General features: G+C 45.5%; 1 protein-coding gene across 1 annotated transcript in view; it reads right to left on the reverse strand.

Moving 5' to 3' along the window:
* Positions 1-21,085, reverse strand: part of OTOA (otoancorin) — a 123,632-nt gene extending 102,547 nt beyond the window's left edge. Inside the window, exons 1-5 of the mRNA XM_070413825.1 lie at positions 21,055-21,085; positions 1,277-1,368; positions 929-957; positions 813-843; positions 683-710 (exon numbers count right to left, since the gene is read on the reverse strand). Coding sequence (XP_070269926.1) covers positions 683-710; positions 813-843; positions 929-957; positions 1,277-1,367 — 179 coding nt within the window. The 5' untranslated portion in view covers position 1,368; positions 21,055-21,085. The remainder of the gene's footprint in view (positions 1-682; positions 711-812; positions 844-928; positions 958-1,276; positions 1,369-21,054) is intronic.
* Positions 21,086-21,228: the final 143 nt, after the last annotated feature.

A 21,228-nucleotide genomic window follows, 5' to 3' on the forward strand; every position in this document is an offset into this window, starting at 1 on the left:
ACCACTCACCACTAAAAAGCTATGGCCAGGCGTCTGCTCCAGATAGTGGCGCGCCTGGCGGCGGTAAACCCTCCTGCTGTGGGCCACCAGAAGGCCTTCCATAAGCCCATTTTTGTTATAAGTGATGAATGAATAACAAATTAATAAATAAACACTTTAGCCTGAAAAAATGCCCAAAACTACCCATTGGAGTTATCTTAGGGAGAGGAGTGTTTATGCGGGTCTATCACTTTAGCATAATCGGGCGCCCTGTCATGAGGCCCCAAGGCCTCCATTTCTTCTCCCTCAGGGGACTCGTGGTGTTATAATTAGCTGCTAACATTTGTCCTTCCCCAAGTCTCTCCAGGACCCTGCCTTGTGTCCCAGGTATCTCACACCGCTGTCTGCAGCACGGACGACACCACGGTTAAGGCCATGGTGTGGAGCTCCCCCCGTTCCCTGGCGTGGCCGGACGCATCCTCCCTGGGCCCCGGTGTCACCATCCTGTCTAATGGGACAGCAGCAGGGCCGCCCGGGGTGCAGTGAGGACCGACGTGTTTCTCTGCGTAAAGCACTGAGAATAGTCCCCCTACAGAGCGAGCACTCAGTGACCGTCAGTCCCTGTGCCAGAGCAGAAAGGAATAAGTCTGTGGAACACATGTGTGCACTTAAAAAAACATCCCCCCAGCCCAGGGCAGGTTACCTTTGAAACTGTATGAGGTCCAGGAACGCTAGAAGGGGAATAAAATGAGAGATGCTTAAAAACGAGTCGCTCCAGAGAGATCGGTCACATTCGGTGAGCGATTCTTAGAAGCAGCAAGTGGGGACATTACCATTCAGATAGTTCCCATCGATTATTTCTTCCTAAAAGGCAAAGGGACAGCAGTTAAGCATAACATCCAAAACCGTAGAGGAGGCCTGGGTTAAAAAAAGAAAAAGGAATACTCACTGCCATTTTTTGCAGCAATGGATGCAAATCTGTAAGAAAACAATGAATGCATAATGAACTGAACTGTGCAAACTTCAAAGATACAAATGTGGGTTCAGATAAGAGTCCCCCTAAAAGCCGTGAAGGAAAATTATAGTGGGTTTTAATCAGCCTGCACCTACATGTGCCCAGTGTGAGAAAACCTGGGTCTGAAAACCCCTTTTAGCATAACCGTGAAAACCTTACGTGTGCTCCTGCACGCACACACTCCAGAATACCTCACAGCATCAAGTACCTAAGCTGGCCCATCCCCTCTCCACCCCCTCCCATGTGTGGGAACCATGGGAGTTTTCCTCCCTTGGGACTCACCCTGGCTGGAATTTGCACCGAGACTTGCCACTCCATGGCTCAGAAAAAGGAAAAGGACGGGAGCGTATGGCCTAGGTTCCTGAGACGCCATCCTGTGATTAATTCAAGCATAATTATCATATAAATAATTTCAGTTTGATTTCTTAAACATATTAAAAAGGTTCAGAAGACAAAAGGGAAAGACAAACGGACCCAGAATCCTTTGAGGTTCTTTCAAAATAATTTTAAAATTCCATCTATTCTGCCCCCATCTAAACCCCAATCCTAGTCTAAGATGCAAGCCTCTCTCTCCTATTTAAAGTCTTACCCTCTCTCCCATTCCCCTCAACCAAGCAAGAGGAGTGCTTAAAATCAAGGACTCTGTTGTAGCTAACAAAGAATGTATGTCCAGGATATAAAAGAACTCTTGCAATTCAGTTAGAAGAAGATAGCCAATGGGGGGGCGGGGGGAGCGGAGGGAATGATAAACTTTATTTAAAAAATACAAATCGCCAATAAGCACATTAAAGATGATCAACATCATTAGTTACCAGAACATGCAAATTTAACCCACAATGAGATACCACTACATACCCCACATAATGGCTAAATATTTAAAAACCGGATAATACCAAGTGTTGGTGGTAATGTAGAGCAAGAACGCTTACACATACGTTGCTGATACAGCCACTTTGGAAAACTGCTTGGCAATGTCTTAAAAGTTAAATATATAATACTCTATGATCCAGGAATCCAACCCCTAGGTATTTACTCACGAGAAATTAACACACATGTCCACACAAAGACTTGTACAGTTTCATTCATAAGAGCCAAAAATTAGAAACAACTCGCATGCCAACAACAGGTGAAGGCTTGAACAAATGTGGCATATCCACCCAATGGAACACCACTCATCGATAAAAAGGACGGAGTTGAGCTTTCGCTTCCAGATATGACGGGGTCATTGGCAGTAGATAAAACCTCATACTTTAAATAATTAGAAAAACAACCAAAATATATGAACAAATGTTTTTAGATATTGGACAACAGGTAACGCAAGGCTGAGATTCCTGAGAGAAGGGAAAGTGTGAGATAATAGGAAATACGTATTGTTCTCTGTCCCTGGATCCTGCACAGAGCCCCCGAAATCTTTGTAATTTCCTGGGTGACAAGAGCACCGGGGCACCTTCTGTTCCATGAAGGTGACTCTAGGTGGCCCCTGGACGGCTTCCGGATGGGAGCTGATCTCCGGAAAGACTAAGCCACGATTAAAAGCTTGGAATGTTCAGGCCTACCCCATCCTCCAGAGAGAGGCTGGAATGGAAGTTAATAGTTGATCGTGCCAAAATGAGGACGATCCCAATAGTACATGGTTCAGACATCTTCCAAGCTGGCAAACATATCCTCACTGGGAGGGTGGCACACCCTAACGCCACATGACAGAAGTTCTTGGACTCAGAACCCTCCCAAACCTCTCCCTGTATAGCTCTTCACCGAGCTGCTCATCTGCATCCTTTATCGTGTCCTTCAATAAACTGGTGAATAAACATGAGTATTTCCCTGAGCTCTGTGAGCTGCTCCAACAAATTAATCACATAAGGAGGGGGTTGTGGGGACCTCCGATCTGTAAGCAAATCAGACAGAAGTTGTGTGAACCTGGGGACCCACCACTTGCGTTTGCTGCTGAGATGGGGTAGAAGAGGTTTGGTGGGACTGAGCCCTCAACCTGTGTGGTCTGACATTTTCTCCAGAGAGTGTCAGAATTTAGTTAAAGTGTAGGACACCCACCGGCATCACAGAATTGCCTACTGTAGGGGGAAACCTCCACACATCCAGTGACCAGATGAAGTGTTCTGTGTGGAGCGGTGAAGGAGACACACGGCTCACAGGAAAGAACAAAGAAGGGGGTGGAGAACTGGGCTTCTCCCTGCTTAGGAGGTTTTCTTTACACACAAACAGCCTGAGCTCTGTAAGTTCTCGAGCTCACTACCTGGGTCTCCACACCTCAGCACAAGGAGGGAGAATCCCAACAGAGCCCACAGGTCTCACTGAATTGAGGAGACAGTTGGGGGGGGAAAGACTTGCAGAGAGAGAAAGTTCTGGAGATTTGCCGAAGGGTCCCTCGAGTCTTTGGCTGAATATTTGTCTTTCTATACCTGTACATGTGAGAAACCACCTGAGACTATAGAAAAAACACCAACCAGAAAGCAGAAGTCAAGCTCACACAGGGTGGAGAATAAGAGGAAAAATCTTCAAACATGTGGGGTATTAGGAAAAGAAAGCCTTGGAAGGACCAAACTGATTCCAATTACCTGGATTACATCCCTGAAAAAATCCAAACAATATTTAAAGAAGTATCATAAAATCCAGTAACCAGCAATGTAAACACCCAAAATATCCAGCATCCAATCAAAAATTACTAGACAAAGAAGCAGGCAAATATGTATAATTACCAGAGAAAAAAACCCAATCAGCAGAAACAGGTCCAAAAAGGACAGAAGATCAAATTAGCAGACAAGGATGGCCATTATATATATACTCTGTAGGTTCAAGAAGGTAGAGAAAAGTATAAACATGTTAAGGAGAAACATGGAAGATACAAAAAACTCAAACGGAATTTCTACAGATGAAAATACAATCTCTGAATGAAATATGCACTGGGAATGGTTAACAGCAGATTAGACATTGCAAAAGGAAAGACTGGTGAACTTGAAATCATAGCACTAGGAAATATCCAAACTAAAACACAGGTGACAAAAAGACCAAAAAAAATTGTAAGAGAGCTCTGGGACACTATGAAACATCTAAAATGTATGTAATTAGAGTCCCAGGGAAAAAGAGGGTGGCAGAACAAATATTTAAAGAAACAATGGCCAAAATCTTATCAAGTTTCATAAAACTATAAACCCACAAATCCAAAAAGCTCAACAGACTCCGAGCAGAAGAAACAAAGAAGGTTGGAAAGGCCCTGGTGAGGTTGGAACGGCCCCGGTGAGGTCGGGACGGCCCCAGTGAGGTTGGGACAGATAATGGGGACCAATATAGACTGATGAACAGGGGTAGATGCAGAGTCAGAGCAACATTGAACAGACTGTCAAACTACAGTGGGAAGCCTGGGGAGGGTTTGGGGGGGATTAAGAGATCAACCGAAGGACTTATATGCATGCATATAAGAATAACCAATGGACACAAGACACTGCGGGGTAGGGGCCAGGGGAATGTCAAGGGGGGGAAAAAGGAGACATATGTAATACTCTTTGTAATACTTCAAGAAATAAAAATTATTTTTTAAAAAAAGAAACAAAGAAAACCACACTAAGGCACATCATAATCAAACCACTCAAAAAAACAATGGCACACACACACACACAAAAACAATCAATCTAGAAATATATAAAGAACTCTCAAAACTGAACTGTAAAAAAGATAAATAAACAATCCAATTAGTCAACAGGCAAAACACATGAGCAGACATTTCACCAAAGTGGATATCCAAAAGACAAATAAGAACATGAAAAGATATTCAGCATCATTAGCCACTAGGGAAATAAATATTAAAACCATAAAATCATTATAGATCTACCAGATGGCAAAAAATGTTTTAAAGTGATAATGCTAAATGCTGGAAAGGATGCAAAGAAACTGAATCCTCATACATTGCTGGTGAGAAAATAAAACGGTGCAGGTACTCTGGAAAATAGTTTATGCTTTTTATAAAACTAAGCATGCATTTAACATATAGCCCAGCAACAGCACTCTTGGGAATTTAACCCACAGAAATGAAAATCTGTATTCTCATAAAAGCCTGTACACAAATGTTTATAGCAGCTTTATTCATTTTAGTAAAAAACAGATATCCTTCAATTGGTGAATGATTAAATAGACTGTGGAATGCCCATGCCATGCAATACTACAAACTATGGATATGCAGTAATTTGAATGGGCCTCATGGGAATTATGTTGAGTGAAAAAATAAAAGGCAGTCACAAAGGTTACACACTGTAAATCTGCAGGATAGAAAAAGATCAGCGTTTGCCACGGGGAAGGCAAGTGTGGCTATTAAGGCTGCACAAAGGAGTCTGTGGTCAGGGACCAGTCTGGATCTTGAATAGGGTAGTGGTTACATGAATCTACACATGTGACAAACTATAAAAACCATGTACAAGTGCACATAAGAATCAGTGCATGTACAACTGCTGAATGCTGAGTAAGTTCTATGGATTAGACTATAGTATTATAGTTTATACTATAATACTATAGTATTATTCTATACTATACTATACTATAATACTATAGTATTATAGTCTAATACTATATAGACTATAGTATTAGACTATAGTCACTATACCAATGTCAGTTTCCTGGTTTTGCTACTGTACCAGTTATGTAAGGTGTAACCATGGGGGAGTTTGGGGAAAGAGGACATGTGGGTCTTATCTTTTTTCCCCCTTTTGCAATTTTTTGTGAATCTATAATTATTTCAAAATAACACATTTTTAAAGCATCCAAAGAAAAATATCGCATTATAAGCATAGGAAAAGGAATAAACTAATTTAAGTAAGAATATGGCCCTAACAGGTTTGGCTGGGTAGATAGAGCGTCGGCCTGCAGACTGAAGGGTCCTAGTTTTGATTCCGGGCAAGGGCATGTACCTTGGTTGTGGGCACATCCCCAGTAGGAGGTGTGCAGGAGGCAGCTGATCGATGTTTCTCTCTCATTGATGTTTCAAACTCTCTATCCCTCTCCCTTCCTCTCTGTAAAAAATCAATAAAATATATTTTTTTTAAAAAAAGAATATGTATGCCCTCAAAACTGTAATGCCAAACAAAAGCCAATCCAAAAGAGTACATATCACATGATTCAATGTATATGAAACTCTAGGACAGACAAAATAGTCTACAGTAACAGGAAGCACAGTGGGAGGAGTTTATTGCAAAAGAGCACGAGGAAACTTTATGGGTGAAATTACCACATCCTGATGGTGCGGTCATTATACAGAAATTTACATACGCTATCGAATCTCACCTAACTGCACACTTTAAGTGGATGTATTTTATTTTAATATCAATTATACTGCACAAGAGTTTATTTCAAAAGAGAAAAGGAAAGCATGGACTGAGAAGGCAGATGCCTGGTTTGAAGCTCATCTCCACCACTTACTAGCTGTGTGATGTTGCACAAGTTACTTAATCTCTCTGGGCCTCTGTTTTCTCATCTGTAAGACAGAGTAAATAATGGTGCCCACACCCTGGTGTTATCTGAGGATAAGGTGGCTAATAGTAAATCACTTACATGGACTGGTAGAATCAACATCATTAGAATGTCCATACTACCCAAAGCAATCTACAGATTCAATGCAATCCCCATTAAAATACCAACGGCACATTGCACAGACCTAGAACAAACTCTCCCAAAATTCATGTGAAATTTAAAAAAAGACCCCGAATAGCTGCAGCAATCTTGAGAAAGAAGAACAAAGTCAGAGGGATTGCAATACCAGATATCAAGCTATATTACAAAGCCACTGTTCTCAAAACTGCCTGATACTGGCGCAAGAACAGACATATAGACCAATGGAGCAGAACAGAGAACCCAGAAATCGACCCAAGCCATTATGTTCAATTAATAGTTGACAAAGGAGGCATGAACATACAATGAAGTCAAGATAGTCTCTTCAATAAATGGTGTTAGAAAAATTGGACAGGTACATGCAAACCAATAAAACTAGACCACTAACTTATATCACACACAAAAATAAACTCAAAATGGTTAAAGGAATTAAATGTAAGACGGGAAACCATAAAAATCTTAGAAGAATCCATACACAGCAAAATATCAGACATATGTCATAGCAATATCTTTACTGATAGAGCTCCTAGGGCAATGGAAACTAAGAAGAAAATAAACAAGTGGGACTACATCAAAATAAAAAGCTTCTGCACAGCAAAAGTAACCATCAACAAAACAACAAGAGAGCCCACTGCATGGGAGAACATATTTGCCAATGTTATATCTGATAAGGGCTTAATCTCCAACATTTATCGGGAACTCATACAATTTAACAAAAGGAAGACAAACAATCCAATCAAAAAATGGGCAAAGGACCTAAATAGACACCTTTCAAAAGAGGACATTCAGAAAGCCAAGAGACATATGAAAACATGCTCAAAGTCACTAATCATCCGAGAGATGCAAATCAAAATGACAATGAGGTACCATCTCACACCTGTCAGAATGGCTATCATCAACAAATCAACAAACGACAAGTGCTGGAGAGGATGTGGAGAAAGGGGAACACTCGTGCACTGCTGGTGGGAAAGCAGACTGGTGCAGCCCCTATGGAAGACAGTGTGGAGTTTCCTTAAAAAGTTAAAAATGGAACTCCCATTTGACACAGTGATCCCACTTCTAGGACTATATAAGAAACCAGAAACACTAATCAGAAAGGATATATGCATCCCTATGTTCATAGCAGCACAATTTACAATAGCTAAGATTTGGAAACATCCTAAGTGCCCATCAGCAGATGAGTGGATTAAAAAACTGTGGTACATCTACACAATGGAATGCTATGCTGCCATAAAAAAGAAAGAACTCTTAGCATTTGCAACAGCATGGATGGATCTGGAAAGCATTATGCTAAGTGAAATAAGCCAGTCAGAGAAAGATAAATAGCACATGATCTCACTCATTTGTGGAGTATAATGAACAACATAAACTGATGAACAAAATTAGATCCAGAGACACAGAAGCATCGAACAGACTGTCAAACCTCAGAGAGAAGGCAGGGGAAGATGAGAGGGGAGGGGAGTAAGAGATCAACCAAAGGACTTGTATGCATGCATATGAGCATAGCCAATGGACACAGACAGTGGTGGGGTGAAGGCATGTGCTGGGGGTGGGAGTATTACATATGTCTCCTGTTACTCCATTGAAGAGAGGTCAATGGGGCAGGGGGAGAAGGAGACATATGTAATACTTTAAACTATAAAGAATTTAAATTAAAATAAATAAAAGCAAGCTACCATTATTAGAAAGAAAAAAATAGTAAATGACTTAGCCCTAGCCTGCATGGCTCAGTTGTTTGGAGCTTCAATCCATATACCAAAAGGTTGCAGGTTTAATTCCCAGTTGGGGCATGTACGGAAGGCAACTGATTTCTCTCTCTCTCTCTCTCTCTCTCTCTCTTTTTCTCTCTCTCTCCCCTTCTATCCCCCTCCCCCCCTCTCTCTGTCCTCTCTCTTTCTCTCTTCCCCTCTCTCTAAAATCAATTAACTAGTCCTCAGGTGAGGATTTTTTAAAAATTGTAAATCACTTGAAACAATGCTTGGCACAAATAAAGCTCTATATGTGGGTTTATTAAATAACAACATTAGTCCAGATTGATATCTTCAAAATTCAAATCATGGAATGTGTGTGGAAAGAATGTTCTAGAAAAAGGTGAGGTTAGGCCATTGTTAAACACCTTGACTTTTACTTGGAGGGCCACTGAAGGGACATTAGCATAAGAGCGAGAGACACGCTCTTACTTATTAAAAATAAAAAATAAAAACCTAGATATATCAGCCGATTCGAGATTTTATTTGGATCCTGATTCAAGAAAATCATAAAAACAAAAATTATGAGACACCTGGGGAAATTTGAGCCCTGACTGGATATTTAAAGATTTTAAAGAATTATTGTTAATATTTTTAAGTTTGGTAACAGGATTGTGGTTATATTTTTAAAGGAGTCTTTCTCTATTAAAGGAGGGGTGTTGGTTTGCAAACTGGCCCCATACTCGGAGGGCAAAGAAGGAAAAGACAGGCCTCTCCAGATGGGTTTCTAGGTGGCACTTTGATAAAGGAGAGAGCTCACTCACCAGGCTTGTCTTGGGCGGCCACAAAGATGAGTAGGTCTCCGCCCCCCCACCCCCCCCCACCCCCCCCCAAATCTTAACAGTTTATGCAGAGGCCTCAATGGGGTCAGTCACATGTACCACCCAGGGGGTCCTACCCACCCCGCCCTGAAGGCCGCGTCCTGAGAAAGGCTCCCACGGTGGGTGGGCGGGCGGCGCACTCCAAGGACAGGGGAGGGGGCCTCCGCCGCCCAGGCCACCCGGGTGCTGTCCTCCGGGTGACTCCCCAACAGGGGTCAGCAAACTGCGACCCAAGGGCCCAGTTCAGTCAGCTGCGTGGTTCTGTGTGGCTCATGAGCTAAAAATGATTTTTACGTTTTTTGATGGTTAAGAAAAACCAAAAGAAGAATGTTTCCCGAGACCTGAAAATTTCATGGACAAACTTCAAATGTGAGCGTCCAGCAGCACAGTTCTGTGGGCGCACAGCCATGCCCGTGCATTTGCCATTGAGAGAGAGGAAATGGCAGCCCACAGGCAGCCGTGTGGTGCAGCTCGTCCCAGGGCCGGATGGAGAAGCAGCCGAATCGGAGGACGGCCGCCCGGAGCTGACCAGCGGGGGCAGCGGCGGGGGCAGTGACCGCCCCAGGAGGGGCGGAGGCGCCCGGAGAAGGCGGGGCGGGCCTGGGCTGGAGGGCGACCGCCACCCCGAGGTGCGGGGCAGCCCGTGGCAGCAGAGCCGCGTCCCCGGGCGGCAGGCGGACGCGCAGCTGCGGGAGGGAAAAGCCACGCGCGCTGGTGGCCGGGATCCAGACGGGACCGGCCCGCGGCTGCTTTCGCCCTCCACCAGCGGAGCCGGAGCGGAGCCGGAGCGGAGCCGGAGCGGAGCCGGAGCGGAGCCGGAGCGGCCGGGCGCCACGCTGAACGAGCCACAACTTGCCTGTTTACGAAAGAAACGTGCCGTCGAGGTGGCGCCAACATAGTGCCAGCGAGGAAGGAGCTGGCAGGCAGGCATCCGGGAAAACGCTGGCTGCGGGCTGACGATGGAAGCGGGTGCCGGGTACATGAGGTTCTTCACTACGTTCTTGTGTCCACTTTTGCATGTGTTTGAAATTTGGCACATTAACAAATTTTTAAAACAAAATGACTGCTGCGTTTTTAATAAAAGAGGGTGGAGGCGCCCACCACAGACACCTGGACCGTGCGCCTAAGGGACTGCGCCGGGCCCCTCCCCGCACCGCTGCCAGGAGCCGCTGCCACCGCTGCGCGCAGTGAAGGGTTTAGGTCCTACTGGGAAGGAGGCTGCGGGGAGTGGCAGCGGCTGGGCGCCAAGCCCCGGGACTCGCCGCAGCCTGGGCCCAACCCACGTGCACCCCACCCCGACCCTGTGCGCCCAGAGGTCACAACCCAGACCCCGTGCCTGCAACAGACCCCGCGGGTCCTCTGCGCACCTGGCACGCACCCAGCCAGAATCGGTGCGCCCGATGCGGACCCAGCCTGGACCCTGTGCCACCGCTGTGTGACCATCACGGACCCACCACCACCACCACTGAGCTGCCACCGCTCCCTAGAGCCCAGCTGCTCGGCTGCAGCGCCTGGGATGGGGGGGGGGGGGGGGGCGGGGGGGGGGGCGGGGGCAGGAACTAAGCTGAAGGCTGGGAGGTGGGTGTGGCCTCCCCTGCCCTGGACCTGAGGAGACTGGAGAGGCTGCGGATCCGTGGTGAGACGGGAGGCCTGGGACTGAGAGGAGGCCCGAGGGCACTGGCTGTGGAGACGAGTGGGTGCAGCAGGGAAGCCTGGGCTGAGTCCCTGGATAGAGCAGCGCTGGCACCCACCCTCCTGCAGCCTGGGAAGCTCCTCTCACCAGCGGGAAGGGCCGAGCAGTGGAGCTCAGGCCCAGCCTGCACTGGAGGGGCCTGGAGGACACACTTGACACTGAATCTGGGGGCCCCTCTATTTCTTGGAGGAGCTCCTTTGGGTGAGCAGAAAGGGGCTGGAAGTGGCTCACGGAAGGAGGATCAGCCCTGCCCACCTGGAACACAGGGAGGCCCCCTCTTTCCTGGCAAAACAGCTGCTTCTGACCCAACCTGCAGTGACCTGAGGTGAGGGGAGCAGCCGGGGGGGCAGGAAGTCTGTGCCCCTGCAGGTGGCAGAGAGGAGCTGCCAGCAAAGCAGACAGAGCTGAGGCATTAGAAGGAGGGGAGGGGCCTACCACCCCCAAGCTACTGGCAGAAACCCCAACACAAGTTTGACCAAACCATCCCAGCCAAGACCAGGCTACCCCGCAGAGCCCAGCTCTATGGGGGAAGGGGAAGGGAGTGCAGCTCAGAACAGGGACAATCAAGTTGTGAGACTCAAGGCAGCCCAGCCTCTGGGCTAAGGAGTCCCCACCCACTGGACTACCAGGGGCTTCAACCTCTTGGGGGGATGAGGGGGGGAGAGCCCAGGATAGATACACCGAGAGACCAGATTCAACATGAGAGCAAAATCCAGTGAGCTCCGCAAATAGAGGACCCAAAGGTTTTGAGTGTGTGTATGTGGTTTTGTTTTTGGGTGTGTGTGTGTGTGTGTGTGTATTTTTGGTTTTTGTTGTTTGTTTTTCCCTTTTTTTCTTTCATCTCTTTTTTCTTGCATATATCTAATTTCTCTTTCCTTTGATTCTGTTCTATTCTATTTTTGTCTATTCTTATTGTTATTAATTTTTCTTATTTTTTTTCCTCTTTTTTCTCATTTTTCCCCATGAGACTAAAAATGGCGGCAGAGTAAGTGGATGCTGCATGGATATGCTCCCAGGAACAAACTGAAATTACAACTAAAATACAGAGAAACTTCCTGAGTAATCAACAGAAGACTCACTGGAGAGAACCCTGATACCCGAGGACTGAAAGTGGAGACGGCATAGAGACTGGTAGGAGGGCTGGAGGCACAAAAGGGCTGGCCAGGTGCCCACAGACAGCAACTGAAGTCCCAGAGAGATATCTCAACTGAGAGGGGGTGCCACTGAGAACTCTTACATCTAATCCCAAAACTGGACTCCCCATCAGAGAGGACCAGAACTGAGAATGGTACCCACATAACATCTGGCTGTGAAAAGGAGCAGGGTTGCTGCTATCTGCCAGTGACGGCTGAAAATACAGGCACCCTCTTAAAAGGCCAATGCAAATTTTCCTGTGGAGCCACTCACCTTGTGCCCTGGCAGAGGGAGGGCGGAGTGGACTGGAGCTGTGTGAGCAGAAGCCAGGACTGGGGACTTGGGGGTTAGAGCTCAGAAAGCAGACAACCTCGGTTGCTTTTTGTCTCCTCATTTATCCATTCAGTCACCCTGTCTTTTGACTGGAGCATTCCCTCACACAGCAGAGGGCATCTTTCCCCCACAGACATTTGCCTTGCCTGGAGGGAAGACACTTGACCCACCCTATTGGAAAACACCTTGCCCTGAGGCTACTTAAGAGATTAAAAATAATAATTAGCCTCCAGGCAGAAGCAACTATCCCACCCAGTTGAAAAAACTCTCCACACCTGAGGATGATTGCCTGGGGGCAATTCAAGTCAGAATCCTATCAGTCTGTAGGCAGAGGCAGCCTCTGAAGGCTTTGAGTCTTTGCCTGATCTAATTAGTCAGAGACAGTGTTTGACACTGTCCTGAACTAGAGATTGAGAGGTGTAGAGGATCTATCTAATACATAGTCACAAACCCAAACAGACAGCCAAAATGAGGAGACAAAAAGCAACCCCCAAATGAAAGAACAAGAGAATTCTCCAGAAGAAGAGATAAATGAAGCAGAGATAAAAAATTTATCTGAAACAGAGTTCAGAGTAATGATGGTAAAGATGCTCAACAGCATAATAAAAGATGAACCCTCAGAGACCAATACCTAGACACATCATAATTAAAATGGCAAATGTTAAAGACAAAGAAAGAATCTTAAAGGCAGCAACAGAAAGACAGAAAATTACCTACAAAGGAGTTCCCATTAAAATGTCAGCTGACTTTTCAATAGAAACACTTCAGGCCAGAAGAAAATGGCATGAAGTCCTCAAAATAATGAAAAGCCAGGGCCTAAATCCAACACTATTGAAACTAGCAATACTATTATTTAATATTGAAGGTGAAATTTTTAAAAAGGTTAAATGAGTACATTACCACCAAATCAGCAATGCAAGAAATGTTAAAGGGACTGCTTTAAGAAGAAGAAGAAAAGGAAAGAGAGAGAGGATCATAGGTATAACAAAAATAAAAATGTAAATAAATAAATACCTATCAATAATAACCGTAAATGTAAATGGATTATATGCTCCAGTCAAAAGACAGGGTGACTGAATGGATAAGAAAACATGACCCACATAAATGCTGTCTACAAGAGACCCACCTCAGAAGATACACAGAGATTGAGAGTGAAGGAATGAAAACAAATATTCCATACAAATGGAAAAAAAGAAAAAAAAAGCTGGAGTAGCAATACTCATATCAGACAAAATAGAATTCAAAACAAAGGCCATAACAAGAGACAAAGAAGGCCACTTCATAATACTAAAGGAAATGATTCAACAGGAAAATATAACCCTTATAAACATATAGCACCCAATATAGGAGCAACCAAGTACATTTATAAAAAAAAAAAAAAAACCTCTTTTTTTTTTAATCCTCATCCAAGGACATTTCTCCATTGATTTTTAGAGAGAGTGGAAGAGAGAGAGGGAAAGACAGAAATATCGATGTGAGAGAAGCACATTGATTAGTTGCCTTCTACATGAGCCTTGACAAGGGCCCAGGCCAGAGAGAAGCCTGAAACTGAGGTACAATGCCCTTGACCAGAATTGAACCCAGGACCCTTTGATCTGCAGGCTAACACTATTTACTGAGCCAAACCAGCTAAGGCCATGATAAAACTTTTGATGGACTTTAAGGGAGAGATTGACAGTCATGGTAGTGGACTTTAACAGCCCACTGACATCAATGGATAGATCTTCCAGACCAAAAAAAAAAAAAAATCAACAAGGAAACAGAGGCCTTAAATGACACACTAGATCAGATGGATCTAACTGATATTTACAGAACATTTTACCCTAAAGCAACAGAATATACATTCTTCTCAAGCACACATGGAACATTCTCAAAGATAGACCACATGTTAGGGCACAAAACAAGTCTGTACAGGTTTAAGAAGATTTATATAATACCAATCACAATGGCATGATGTTAGAAATCAACTACAATAAAAAAAAACCCTCAAAAACAATCAAATATATGGAGGCTAAATAGCATGTTATTAAACGATGAAAGCATTACCAATGAGATCAAGCAAAAAATTAAAAACTTCCTGTAATCAAATGAAAATGAATACACAACCACCCAAAACCTATGGACCATGGGGAAAGCAGTCCTGAGAGTGAAGTTCATAGCACTATAGGCCTTCCTCAAAAAACAAGAAAAGCACTAATAAGATATCTAACCCTAAAACTAAATGAATTAAAAAGAGAGCAGCAAGAAAACTCAGAGGATGTAGCAGGAAAGAAATAATAAAGATCGGAGTGGAAATAAATGCACAGAGAACAAAAAATACAATACAAAAGATCAATGAATCCAAGAGCTAGTTCTTTGAAAAGGTAAACAAGATTGATGAACTCCTAGCCATACTCATCAAAAAACAAAGAAAGAACCCAAATAAATAAAATCAGAAATGAAAGAGGAAATATAAAAATGGACACCACAGAAATACAAAGGATTGTATATAAATACTATGAACAACTATATGCCAACAAACTGGACAATCTGGGTGAAATGGACAAATTCCTAGAAACATACAACCTTCCAAAACTCAATCAGGAAGAATCAGAAAACCTGAGTAGAGCAATGACAACTGATGCAATTGAAGCAGTAATTTAAAAACTCCCAACAAACAAAAGTCCTGGACTGGATGGATTTACAGGTGAATTTTACCAATCATTAAAAGAAGAACTAGCACCTATCCTCCTCAAAATATTCTAAAAAATTCAAGAAGAAGGAACACTTCCAAGCTCTTTTTATGAGGCCAGCATTATCCTAATACAAAACCAGATAAAGACACTACAAAGAAAGAAAATCACAGGCCAATATCCCTGATGAACACAGATGCTAAATTCTCAACAAAATATTAGCAAATCAGATCTAGCAACATATTACAAAGATCATACACCATGCTCCAGTGGGATTTATTCCAGGGATGCAGGACTGGTACAATATTTGCAAATCAACAAATATGATACATCACATAAACCAAATGAAAGATTAAAATCACATGATCATATCAATAAGTGCAGAAAAAGCATTCAACAAAATCCAGCACCCTTTTTTGACAAAAACTCTCAGTAAAGTGCAAACAGAGAGATAATACCTTAACATAATGAAGGCCATACATGACAAACCTACAGCCAACATAATATTCAATAGGCCAAAACTAAAAGTGTTTCCCCTAAGAACAGGAACAAGGCAAGGATATCTGCTTTCACCACTCTTATTCAACATAGTCCTGGAAGTCCACAGCAATCATAGAAGAATAGATAAAAGGCATCCAAATTGGAAAAGAAAAAGTAAAACGGTCATTATTCGCAGGTGACATGATATTGTACATAGAAAACCCTAAAGATTCCACCAGGAAACTACTAGACTTAATAAATGAATTAGGGCCCAGCTGGTGTGGCTCAGTGGTTGGGCGTTGACCTATGAACCAGGAGGTTGCAGTTCAATTCCTGGTCAGGGAACATGCCCATATTGTGGGCTTGATCCCCATTGTGGGGCATGCAGGAGGCAGCCAATCAATGATTCTCTCTCATTATTGATGTTTCTATCTCTCTCTCCCTCTCTGTTCCTCTCTGAAATAAAATATATTTTTTTTAATGAATTAGGCAAGGTAGCAGGATGCAAAATCAATATCCCGAAATCTATGGCATTTTTATACACCAATAATGAACTCTCAGAAAGAGAAAATAAAAAAGAATCCCATTTACCATTGCAACAACAACAACAAAATAATAAAATACCAAGGAATAAACTTAACTAAAGAGGAAAAAGACCTATACTTGGAAAATGACAGGACATTGAAAAAATAAATAGAGAAAAATACAAAGTAGAAATGTATACCATGTTCATGGATTGGAAGAATTGACATCATTAAAATGTGTATACTATCCAAAGCAATCTATAGATTTAACACATTCCCTATTAAAATACCAACAGTATACTTCACAGAACTAGAACAAATACTCCAAAAATTTATATGGAACTATAAAAGACCCTGAAAAGCTGCAGCAATCTTGAGAAAGAAGAACAAAGTTGGAGGGATCACAATACCAGATATCAAACTATACTACAAAGCCATTATAACCAAAACAGCCTGGTACTGGCACAAGAAACGGCATATAGACCAATGTATCAGAACAGAGAACCCAGAAATTGACCCACACCAGTGCAGTAAATTAATATTTGACAAAGAAGGCAAGAACATACAGTGGAGTAAAGACGGTCTCCTCGACAAATGGTGTTGGGAAAACTGTACAGACACATGCAAAGAGATGAAACTAGACCACCAACTTATACCATACACAAGAATAAACTCAGAATGGATAAAAGATTTAAATGTGAGGCATGAAACCATAATATCTTAGAAGAAAACATAGGCAGTAAAATCTCAGACATCTCATATAGCAGAATTTTTGCCAATACATCTCCTCAGGCAAAGGGAACTAAGGAGAAAATAAACAAATGGAACTACACCAAAATAAAAAGCTTCTGCAGAGGAAAAGAAACCATCAACAAATGAAAATGGAGCCCACTGTAGGGAGAACATATTTGGCAATGATACATCTGATAAGAAGTTAATATCCAAAATATATAAGGAACTCATACAACTCAACAAAAGGAAGCAAACAATCCAATTTAAAAATGGGCAGAAGACCTGAATAGACATTTCTCCAAAGAGAACATACAAATGCCGAAGAGACATATGAAAATATGCTCAAAGCCACTAATCATCAGAGAAATGCAAATTAAAACCACAATGAGATATCACCTTACACCTGTCAGAATGGCTACCATCAAAAAATCAACAAACAGCAAGTGCTGGCGAGGATGTGGAGAAAAGGGATCACTAGTTCACTGCAGACTGGTGCAGCCACTATGGAAAATGGTATGGAGTTTCCTCAAAAATTTAAAAATGGAACTTCCATTTGACCCAGCGATCCCACTTCTGGAAATATATCCTAAAACCTCCAAAACACCAATCAGAAAGAATATATGCACCCCTATGTTCATAACAATGTTATTTACAATAGCCAAGTTCTGGAAACAGCTCATCAGTAGATGAATAGATTTAAAAAAGCTGTGGGACATTTACACAATGGGATGCTATGCAGCTGTAAAAAGGAGGGTTCTCTTACCCTTTGGGGCAGCCTGGATGGACCTGGAGACTATGATGCTAAGTGAAACAAGCCAAACTGAAAAAGACAAATAGCACATGATCTCATTTATTTGTGGAATCTAATGAACAAAATGAATTGACCAACAAAATAAGACCTGAAGCATGGAGGCAGGGAACAGACTGACATACCTCGGTGTGGAAATGGGGGGACAATAAGACATAAACCAAAGCACTTATATTGTTACTAGAGGCCCAGTGCATGAATTGGGGCAGATTGGGGCTGGGCCTGTCAAAAGGAGAAGACAGTGGGGGGTTGGCCAGCCGGCCCACCTCCATCAGGGCCCAATCAGGGCCAGGCCAGCTGGGGGGAGGAGCTGCAAGCAATTGGCCGGCGGGCCCTGCCCCCAATTGGGGTAGGGGGGCCGATTGGGGGGTGGGCCAGCTGTGGGGAGGAGCTGTGGGTGGTGGGCCGGCTGGCCCTGCCCCCGAATGGGGTGGGGGGGCTGATCAGGGGCGGAGATGGCTGGGGGCAGGGGCTTCAGGAGGTTGGCTGGACTCCCCCCCTCCCCCTATTGGGGTACGGGGGTGGGGGGGGGCGATCAGGGGCAGGGCCAGCCAGGGGGAAGGGCTGAGGGGGGTTGGCCAGCTGCCCCACCCTCAATTGGTGTGGGTGAGGCCCATCAGGGGCGGGCTGCCAGGGGGAGGGGCCATGGGAGATTGGCTGACTGGCCCCACCCCCAGTTCGGCTGGTTCGCTGGCTGCAGTGGGCGTCATAGCAACCGGTCCTTCCAGTCGTTAGAGCGCTCAGGTCACTGGCTTTTTATATATATTGATATGCATAGCCCATGGACATGGGCAATAGGGTGGTGAAGACCTGGGTGGGTGGGTAGGGGCTTGGAGAAGGGGGATTATGGGTGGGTTGGAAATAGGAAACATCTGTAATACTATCAACTGTAAAAAAATGTATATATTTTAAAAATGAAATAAAAGAGGGTGGATAGGTGCGGAGGAATGGGAATGGGCAGAGGGCTAAGAGGAAAACATGAGGATATGGTGTCCTCACGGTCAAGTGGAGAGGGAGGTCCACTCCGGAGCTGCTCCTGGGTCAGGTCAGATGAAGTCTGGGACTTACACTATGCTTACGCCCCAGGTGCAGACACCCCTCTTAACAGGAACTTGACGGGAACCCCAAATGCACAACTTCCCAGAGTATTTCAGAGGCATCCGTGTTCTTCCACAGCGTTCCCTGCTGTTGTCTAGCCTGTTATGCAAATAGATTCTTTATCCCCCCAGGGGGCTGCCACAACCAACTCTGCAAACAGTTCTGCTCATTTCACTGCCCAGGACAAAAACAAACCAAAACTTCTGAAACCTCCAGACACCAAAGCTGCGCCTTCCAAACTGGTTCAAAGCCTTTGCGGCCGCGCTTGCCCACCGGTCCTGCCCCAGGTCGTCTTTCCAGCCTCCCGCAACGCCTCCTGGGTTGGGTCTCTCTGGCTCTGGAGCGCGAGGGCCCTGTCTTCTCCCTGCCCTTTGGTCAGCTGCCCTGGGGCACTGGCCTCAGTCAGTTCTCCAGTTTCCCGGACAATGACGCTGCCTGTGCTTCTGGTACAGCCTCCCATTAACTCTGCAGAAAAGTTTACAGTTACTGACAGAGCCCATTCCAAGGAAACCCAGCCCCTGGGTTTGAATGAAACGTCCTTTGGCTCAGTCTCATTTAGGAGATTGGCCAAAAGGCCTGAAAGGCTGAGCAGGGCCATGGTGATTAGGAGTCAATGGCTTTCTCCCTGGGCCCCGCCCCTTAGACCCCCCCCCCCCCCCCCATTGGCTGCAGGGGCTGGAAATCAGGCAAGCAGGACCACCTTGTTGGAACCTAAAATGAAAGCGCAAAAATAACCACAAGCCTTCAATACAGTCTCCTGAGAAACTAGGAGCATTGGATGAGCAGGGAGACCAGCAGTCCGGTTTCCTGGGACTGTCACCGCGGAGCCAGGACACGTCGCTCACCTTACGGATGAGAAACATTTCATTTCCTATGAAACTTGCAAAGATACCGGGAGGTTCCTCCAGCGCTGGGCATTCCATCCCAGACGCAAAGCAACTATTCACAACGACATGAAGTTTTACTGCCTGCAAAGCGGCTCCATTTAAGATCTGTGCCATGGACACCTACATATGGGGCTGCAGATACCAACTTGGGACATTCCCCCCCCCCCCCCCCCCAAAAAAGATACCAGTTTCATTACTATAATGCAAAATGCGCTAACTTATCCAGCTTGTAGGATACCGGGCTGATTGAACTGGATTTGGACTTTATTTCAAACCTTGGTGTTGGAATGGCCAGGCTCACAAGGGTGTAGAACTCCAAGGATGAGCACTTCCTGAACTAGGGGCATGGAGCCTGCACTCCTGTCCCAGCCCTGCCCTGACGGTGAGACTCGGACAGCCATGCCTCTTCCTCTCAGTCTTCCGGGAACAAATCGGAAGGCTGGAGATTCCGTAATGAAAGGGGGAGAGAGAGAAATGGTCTCACTGAGCATCTTCCAGGCGCCAGGCCCTGGCTCCCGGCTACTCTTTCCATCAGCCCTGAGGGTTAGTCTCGCAGAGGAGTTCAGGCCTCGCAGAGATCACGCAGCAAGCAAATGGCAGGGGTGCCCAATGCGTGGCGGCCTCACTGCCGGGTAAGCAGATCCCAGCAACCGCTGAAGAGGAGAGAACTCAGTATTTGCCCCTCTACACGCCTGACACTTCATCCTTGCAGGGTCTTCGAGGCAAATATTACCATCATCTACTTCACAGATGGGGAAAGGGGATCAAAGAGGCCAAGCGGCCTGGCCCTGGTCACACAGCTGTAAAGTGTCGGGGCCGGATCCCAAACCCAGGCTAAATGACCCCAGCATTGTCCAGCTCTGCTCTCCCGCCTCTCTGCTCAGCAGCGAGGAGCCCAAGGCTCCGGGCAGCTGGCCCCGCCGCAGGAACAGGAGGGGGCTTGAAGGTGGGCCACCCTTCACTAGCTGTGTGCCCCTGGGCACATCCCTTAACCTCTCTGGGCCTTCATTCCTCCTCTGCACAAGGGGGTGGCAATGCTAACTCCCTGACAAAGGCTATGCAAACATTATTAAAGTTCATACTAGTATCCAATGCATTTGCTTTCCCTGCATTTTCCCATTTCTTGTTTACAAAATTCTGAGGTAAATTAGGTAACTAAGCCCAGCTCTGGCACACATAACTTAACGACTAGTCGCCATTATTATCATTGTATTTGCCTCTGGAATATTACAGAGTTGTCGTCATTGCTGTCCTTAAGTGGGTTCGCATCCCTGGAGGTTTCATCACACACACACACACACACACACACACACACACACACACACACCCCTCCCATGGACGCCACCTTCCTGGGACCCCTTAAAGCCTCTGTCCCCGCCCTTTGCCCACCCCCCTGGCACCTGCCGCCCCATGCATGCTTTGTGCCCCTTCCCTGGGAGACCCTGCGGCGAACCCCCAGCCCGCATCCCCTGTGCCTGGCCCTGTGGGGTCCTCCTCTAGGGCTGCAGCGCGCGCCTCACCTGCGGTGCCCGCTCCCCTGCTCCGAGTACCGCCGTGGGGATGCGGGGCGAGGCGGGCGAGGCGGGCGGGGCGGGACGGGGCGGCGCAGCCTGCGCGGGTGGAAGCCGAGGCCGCTGCGCGGGTCACCGGCCCGCCTGGGGCTCCCCCTGCAGACCCCGCGGCCACGCAGACAA

This window comes from Myotis yumanensis, unplaced genomic scaffold, assembly GCF_028538775.1.
Source record: "Myotis yumanensis isolate MYYU_CA2020_CCGP unplaced genomic scaffold, mMyoYum1.0.hap1 SCAF_4, whole genome shotgun sequence".
NCBI lineage: Eukaryota > Metazoa > Chordata > Mammalia > Chiroptera > Vespertilionidae > Myotis > Myotis yumanensis.